The 7,921-nt window shown below is 44.1% G+C and overlaps 1 protein-coding gene across 7 annotated transcripts in view; it reads left to right on the forward strand.

Moving 5' to 3' along the window:
• Positions 1-7,537, forward strand: part of DYDC2 (DPY30 domain containing 2) — a 16,271-nt gene extending 8,734 nt beyond the window's left edge. For 4 of the 7 annotated variants that reach the window (XM_084796785.1, XM_084796787.1, XM_084796784.1 and 1 more), the window contains exons 4-6: positions 1,327-1,482; positions 1,914-2,036; positions 6,815-7,535. In XM_084796785.1, coding sequence (XP_084652911.1) covers positions 1,336-1,482; positions 1,914-2,036; positions 6,815-6,964 — 420 coding nt within the window. In that variant the 5' untranslated portion in view covers positions 1,327-1,335 and the 3' untranslated portion in view covers positions 6,965-7,535. Of the gene's footprint in view, positions 1-1,326; positions 1,483-1,913; positions 2,037-6,814 lie in introns of all 7 variants that reach the window. The other 3 variants (XM_084796790.1, XM_084796789.1, XM_084796788.1) reach the window with 2 other exon arrangements.
• The last annotated feature ends 384 nt before the right edge of the window (positions 7,538-7,921 follow it).

Raw genomic sequence — 7,921 nt, forward strand, 5'->3', positions numbered from 1 at the left:
AATAACGCACTAAGTGTAATTACCGCTGCCTGTTGGAACGTTGGCTGACTGCACTGATTTGGTCTTGTACAGGTTGCTGTGGCTGCAGTAAGTTCACACCATGTCATACAATGCAGACAGCATCTCACATCGCTCGGTCCTACCCTCCAGCTCTTACATTCTTTCCACCTCTCTTCTATGATATCCCTTGAACCCTGGGATGGGAATTGATAGAGGTGTCCCGTTTAGGGCTGCACACTCAATAGACACTTATCCTCAGTACTTGGCCTAGCTATGAGCCTGTATCAGCCACTGCCCTTTGCATGGAGAAGCTTTTCTGTTGCCTAACTCTTGAACTTCTTGCCTTAGGCTTGCAAGGGCCAGGATTGCAGACATGTGTCGCCCTGACAGCTTCTTTTGATTCCTACAAAGGCTCATAGCTTAGGGGTTTGCTTGAGTTTTAGAGGAGACATAGGACTTGGACTGTTGAGCCGTACTGGGGATATTTAAAACTTCAGTGTCAGGCACGGCTGTACATGCCTGTAGTCCCATCACTTAGAAGACTGAGGCAAGAGGATCATAAATTCAAGGCCAGCTTGGGACACATTACAAAACCTGTTTCAAAAAAACAAAACTTAAAGCCAGGTTTGGCACACACCTTTAATCCCATCACTCAGGAAGCAGAGGCAGGTGGATTTCTGACTTTAAGGCCAGCCTGGTCAACAGAGGGAGTTCCAGGACAGCCAGAGATACAGAGAGAGAGAGAGAGAGAGAGAGAGAGAGAGAGAGAGAGAGAGAGAGGAGAGAGAGAGATCAACACAAAAATACTTCACAGTCTTGAAGATATACAGAATATATTTTTATTGTGAGGTGAGTACTCATCTTTGAGAGCCAGGGGCAGAATGTTGTGATTCAGACCTTACAGAGCCCCCAAAGGGTCAGATGCTAAAGGCTTGCCTGTGAGGCTGTGGCAATACTGGGAAATGGCAGGGTCTGTAAGAGGAGGGTGGGAGTGTGTTCCTCCCTTCCTCCTTTCCTCCTTCTTTCTTTCCATCCCCTTCCTGAAGTGGGCTACTTTTACTCACCAACCATGCACCTTTCTTACAATATTTGGCCTTGTTATAGACCCAGCGTGATGGGACGAAATGGTCACAGAGCCACACACACCTTTCCTTCTTTAGTTGATGATCTCAAGGGTTGTGTCATAGTAATGGAAAACTAGCATAAGTGTGATCCAGAAACATCTCTTATTTGTCCCGGAGCAAATCTAACGTGTTAGAATGGATTGGGATAGTTAAAAGTTAGATTGCATTTGTGAAACCGAGTACCTGACTTGGCATTTTCCAGGCCTGCAGCATGGAAACTGCCTACCTGAAGAAGTGCTTTGGAAATAGCCTGACCCAGGCCCTGGCAGAGGTGGCAAGAGTGCAGCCCAGTGACCCAATAGAGTACCTGGCTTACTGGCTTTACCATTATGCGGATGTACTTAAAGCTAAAGAAAAGGTGTGTTTGGGTACTGGGCCTGCTTAGGGAGGGCGCAGCTTGATCAAAACAACTCGAAATCCAAGGCAGAGTCCTGAGCAGGCTTGGGGGGGAGGGGTTGGCTCATCTATACTGAGAGCCTTGCTTAGTAGCAGCTTTCTCTGAAGTGTGAGGACTCTGGGGGCGTGGGGTGGGGTGGGGTCGGGGAGTAGGGAGGGAGGGGATCTCATTCAGTGATTTGTAGAGTTGGGTGTGCAGTTACTGGCTAGCTAATGCTTGTAGTAGAAAGTTCAGTAGGCCCAGTGGGCCCAGGCCTGTGGGGGGTGGAGGGGGGGGAGGAGGAGGGAGGGTTCTGTCTAATGGATGGATGGGCCTAGGCCTATCACGGGAGTGGGGTGGGGCAGTCCTGTCTAAGGGACGTGGCCTGATTTGTCTCTGTCATATTACCCCAGAAAAGGCGAGAGGAGCTACAGCGTAAGAAGGAACATGACAGAAGCCTCAAGAAAGCAAAAATGACAGAAAGGCTAAAACAAGAGGAAAACCAGATTCAACAGAAGTGTGGAAAGTGTCACCAGGTAGGAAGGAAGAAGGGAAAATTCAGCTCAGCCACTCTCAGCCGGGGTTTTCAGTAAACCCTCAAGGTGCCAGGCAAAGCATGCCAAAACTTCCCTTGGCCTGCTTGTCCCTCAGAGCCATGTTAGGCATAAGCCTGTCTCATTAACATCTTCTCCATAAAGTCCTTGGCAGTAGAAAAATTAAATGTAAAAAGGCATATTTACTTTAGATTTCAGAAATTTTCATTAATATGACTAGCTTTAAGAACTTTAGATTTAAAATATTTTTTCATGCAAGTTCCTTGGAGCACCTTAAAAATCTTATTCCATGCTTTTCAGAAACTAAATATTTTTCTCAATGCATATATTAGATGTAGTATTCTATTTAGCACTTTATTTTTAGACTATGATTATTTATGCATCAAGCATCATGCATGCCCTCTATTATGTAATGCAGACATCAGTTACCAACTCCAGTTGACAGCAACTCTGCCTTCCTCAGTTTGTCAAGCAAAACTTTAGTCGCCCACGATCCTTCCTACAAACTCCTATTTTACAGTGACAGTACCTGGTTACAGAATTCACTTGGGATGGACAACAGACATCTTTTGCAGTGGGGGTGGGGGGATAGGGAGTTAGTTCAAGATAGGGTTTCTCTGTGAAGCCTTGGCTGTCCTGGACTCACTTTGTAGACCAGGCTGGCTTTGAACTCACAAAGATCCACCTACTTCTGCCTCCCATAGTGCTGGGATTACAGGCCTGCACCATGCCCAGTTACTGACAACAAACATCTTAATAATAAATATCCCTTAATACCCTTAGTGAGGTTCTCTACAGTCGGCAGCTTTGCTGGTTCCCAAAGCCAACTTGGAGGACACTTAGTTCATTTACACTTGATGCTGAGATACTCAGCAGTTTAATACATGCTCATAACCAGTGGACTTATTTGTGAGGCTGTGAGACATGTCAATAAATTAATTAAAAGGAAGATATACCAGGTTTAGAAACGTAGGCTACATGGTAAGTTCAAGGCCAGCCTGAGCAAGTAAAAATCTTAGAGAAGAGCTGAGACTATCACTCAGTGTTAGAGAGTTGGCTGGTATGTACAAGTGCTAGGTTCATTCCCCTAAAAGAAAGGAGAGAGGGACAGAGGAAGAAAGGGAAGGAGGGAAAGGGAGGAGAGCAGGAGAGGGGCAAGGAAAGGGACATGGAGAAGGAGATTCACTATGTAACCCAGGAACACACTGTGACCTGCTTGCCTCAGCTAAGAATGGCTAAGAATTACAGTGTCAACCTACCACAACCGTCTGAAATTAGTTTGATCGTACTTTTTGACAATAACATGAGTCCACTCCATTTACTCCAAGGTAGCTATGAATAAGGGTGAATATATCTTGGTGCAACTCATTGTGCAGGTCTCATACTTGAACTTTGTAGTTGGTCGTATTTGGTAATATCTGAGGGTTGGGCGTTCGTGAAAGGGAACTCGCCCTCCAGCGTTCATTCTTTGAACAACGGAAATGGAAGAGACGAATCCCATTAAGCAAATTTCCCATCACTTGTTGTCCATGCCTGTTGTTTCCCAACATTGTTTTCTTGCAAATAGAAATAACAGAAGGTGAGGCATAACTCCCCACACCACCTTCTGTTATGCTGCTTTATTAGAAAGAAGACCTTTGCTGACACTAACACTGTGACTTGGCCCTTCATGTTTCATCACTTGGAAGGTTTTTGCACCATGCAACAAGGGAAGGTGGGAAATGAAACAGTGATGCCAGACTATGCAAGTTCTCTTTTTTCTTTTTTTTCTTCCTTTCTTTCTTTCTTTCTTTCGTTCTTTCTTTTTAAGTGTTTATAGGTAAGTTGAAGTTGCAGACAGCAATTTGTTAGCAGGAATAAGACAGCCAGGGACTGAACCTAGCTGAATGGTTGCTCACCTGCATTATGTCCTGGCTCAGGTGTGAGTTAATGTCCAAATCAAATTTGAAGAGATAAGGAAAGGAGGTAGTAAGGAGGGGCAGCAAATAAGACAGACTGCAAGTTCTGGTTCTTGGATGACTTAGTGTGGATTCCAAATTACTGCTTGCTATTGGTCACCATCAAACGTTGTGTTTCTAATGGTGGGAAACCAGGCTCCAGGCCTAGGATAAGTTTGGTAATATTTCCGCTGACTTGCTGGTTTACCTGATGCCTTATATTCACTCTCTTGCAAGATTTTTTCCTTTCCTTCCTGCATTTATTTATTTATTTATTTATTTTTGCCTTGGTTTGGTTTGGCTAGTTTGTATTTGTGGGGTGTTTGTTGTTTGTTTAGTTTTTGAAAATTTTTGAGACAGGGTTCTATTGTATAGCTCTGGCTGGCCTCCCAAGTCTCAAGCTAGCCCAGGATGTCCTTAAACTCATAACAGTTGTCCAGCCTCAGCCTCCCAAGTGCCTGGATGTCAGACATGAGACACTGTGTCCAGCTGTATCTCTTAAAACTATCTTTACTTGGATCTAAGTCTTTGTGTTTCTCAGATCGGACATTGCTAGCAGAAGTAGATGTGTCAAAAGAGAAAAGAAACTGAGCGCCAAATGTGGTAGGGATCACATCCAAATCGGAATTAAGGAGAATGGTATGCAACAAGCAGCACATGAGTTCAGCCTAGGAGGGAGTTCGCAAACATTGGTCTTCAACTGGTTTCTGTTTTTTAAGCAAAGGGGACTCTCATCAGGCAACCCAGAAGACACAAAAGCATCCCTATTATTTTACATAGATCTGAACTATACGGATGTCTTAGGAAACATTTTCTTAGGCTCAACACAAGCATTTGCTGTGAAGTTAGGTCTCAGAGATCGTGTGGGCGGGTGTGTCACAGGGCTCTCTGCTATAAACTGTGGGGTCTGAAGCCTCCATAGAAAGACGAGGTGAAAGCAGCCCGCATGCTTCAGTTCCAAGGCTTCTGTCCCCGGGGCTGTAGTAACACAGAGGACCAGCTGTTAGACATCGCTCCACATGTCACTGGGGCTCTGGCTTCTTTGGGTTTTGCAAGTGCTGTTTTTGTGTGTGCCCATGTGTTCATGTGGTGTGGGATGTGGGATATGTTTGTGTGTGGTACATGTCTGACCATGCACATGTGTACATGAGTGTGCAAGCCTGAGGCTGATGTCAGGAGTCATCGAGGCAGGATTGCTCAGTTGAACCCAGGACCTGCTGATATGGTTAGTCTAACTAGCTAGCTTGCTCTTAGCACTGGTGCTTTATCCACAGAACAGTCTCTTCAGCCTTCTCATCATTGAGGTTTTTTTTTGTTGTTGTTGTTTTGTTTTTTTGAGGCTGTGTTCTACAATGTTCCACCCTTTCTGTTAGATTTTATGTCCTCTCTACTCCCTCTGCTGCCTTGGAGGAAGTGATAAAAATGTCCTTTTCAGGGCTGAGCATTAAGCAGTCAAGCCACTTTATTCTCAGCCCCCTTTTTCTTTCTTTTTTTTTTTTGTTTTTGGGGTTTTGGTTTTTTGGTTTGTTTGTTTGTTTTATTTTTTGAAAAAGGGTTTCTCTGTGTAGCTTTGACTGCACTAGACTTGCTTTGTAGACCAGGTTGGCCTCGAACTCACAGCGATCCGCCTGCCTCTGCCTCCCGAGTACTGGGATTAAAGGCGTGCGCCACCACGCCCGGCCACAGCCCCCTTTTTCTCAGCTTCAGGTTGGGTCATTTCTGTTGACTTGCTGTCATATTTAAGCCCGTCTTCTGCCATGGCTAGCATTCTATTTAGGAATTTCCATGGTTATTTTCTTTTTTCTTTTGTGTGTGAGTGGCTGCACATGTATGTATGCAGGAGGAAACCAGAGGTCAGCCTCGGGTGCCATCTATCTTGGGTTTTGTTTCTATTTTTTAAGATTTATTTTTCCCTTTAAAAAAAAAAGGATTTATTTATTTATTTTATGTATATGAGTGCTCTATCTGCTTGTACACCTACATGCTGGAAGAGGGCATCAGATCACATTATAGATGGTTGTAAGTCATCATGTGGTCACTGGGAATTAAAATCAGGACCTCTGGAAGAGCAGACAGTGCTCTTAACCACTGATTCCTTCCCTTAAGATTTATTTTTTATTTTATGTATATGAGTGTTTGTGTGTATATGTTTAAGGGTGCCGTGGGTATACAGGGCTCTTGGAGACCAGAAAAGGGGGTTGGATCCCCTGCAGCTAGAATTAGACAGTTGTGAGCATCCATGTGAATGCTGGAAACCAAACCTAGGTCCTCTGTAAAAGCAGCAAGTTCTCTTAACTACTAAACCATCTTTCCAACCCCTACACTATTTGGGGCGGCGGAGGAGTCGGGGGGGAGGGTGTTGTTGTTGTTGTTGTTGAGGCACTTTTCCATTTTTTTTTTTTACTATATACCTTAATTTTCCCTTATTATGCCTGTGTCTCTCCCTTACAATTTTGAAAATATTTAACGACTATTTTAAGTCCCTGAGTGTTATTCCCATCACCTGTGACATTCTGAAGCTAATGGTTCCTGTTTTCCTCTCCTCCTTATCTGCCTAGTAATTTCTGTGTGTGTTCAGAACATCACAATTGGCATTTTGTAGGGGGTCTACAGTGTATTGTGTTAGGTTTTATCCCTGCAGGCTGTTGACACCCTGGTGTGCCACTTTGATCCCAGTGGGTTTGATCTAATGATTCTTTGCAGCCGGTTGATTTCTGGTTCATTCTTTGTCGGTGTCTGGCATAAAAGTAGCAGTTGTATACTCTTGCTATTTCTGTATTTAGTCTCTACAAACACCTTCTTTCCGTTGTGTTTTCTCTTTAGGATCTGCCCCCCACAGCTCTTTCCTCAGACAAGACCCCAGCCCTGCAGAAAGACACTGCACCCCTGGAGAAGGAGACTATGAGGCAGGGGCCTCGACCAGGTGTCTCGGGTGTGATTGCAGACATGCCTCAACAGGTTTTCTCCTCCTGAAAAAAAAAATGCCTGCAAGAGGAGCTCTCACCTCAGCTAAGAGGCTGAGAAGGAGGTGTCTACAGAAGCTCTGGTCTGCTAGCCATAAATACCTTTAATCGTGTGAAGTTTTGAATTAGCTATTGGATAAAAATGCACTCAGAACACAAATTAAATACAATTAGTCATCAAACTGATGAGGCCTTTTCCTCCTAACATTACAGGGTGAAAGCACATGCCTCTCTTGTGTGCATCTTAATGTTAGCTGTGCTTTTCAGTCAGGGCTCTGGTAATCCTTATAGGTTTCCTGGAGGCTGCCTGTGGTCCTAATAACGGCTGGTTTTCTTCGCTCTGTGTCACCATTTAAAAAAAGAAAAAGATGTTTCCCTTTTTTATTGTGACAAAGCACATGGCATAAAATTTACAGTTTAGTGAACTTAACACATTTATATTGTACATCTTCCTTTACCTTGTAGGGCTGACCCTCTGTCCCATTAAATAATAACTTTAATTCCCCTCCCCCAAACCCTAGAAACCATCCTTCTACCTTGTAGAAGTGGAGTCATATAGTAGTGGTGGGAGGACGTGTGTGTGTGTGTGTGTGTGTGTGTGTGTGTGTGTGTGTGTGTGTGTGTTTTCATCTAGAATCCTGTAGCTATCCCTGGTGTTCTAGTGTCTATGATTCGGCAGAGTTCACTCGCACTATAACATGGATCGGAATTTCCTTCCTTCTTAAAGGTGGTCAATAGTCTACCCTAATATGGAACGCATAGAATGTAAGCATTTAATCATGCAGTGAGGTGCCTTATGGGTGTGAGAAATAACCAAGGAGGAAACTGAAGGGGATTCATTTGCTGATAGGAGTCTAGGAACGTGGGTCATCCAAGCTGGTTGCCATGTTTTTCACTTGGGTCCCATGAGTGGATGGAAGTAGTTTTTCCTCCAGTATGACGTGCTGAGTGTATGGTACCTATGAAA

The sequence above is a fragment of the Acomys minous genome, assembly GCF_964271855.1.
Source record: "Acomys minous genome assembly, chromosome: 9".
Classification (NCBI taxonomy): domain Eukaryota; kingdom Metazoa; phylum Chordata; class Mammalia; order Rodentia; family Muridae; genus Acomys; species Acomys minous.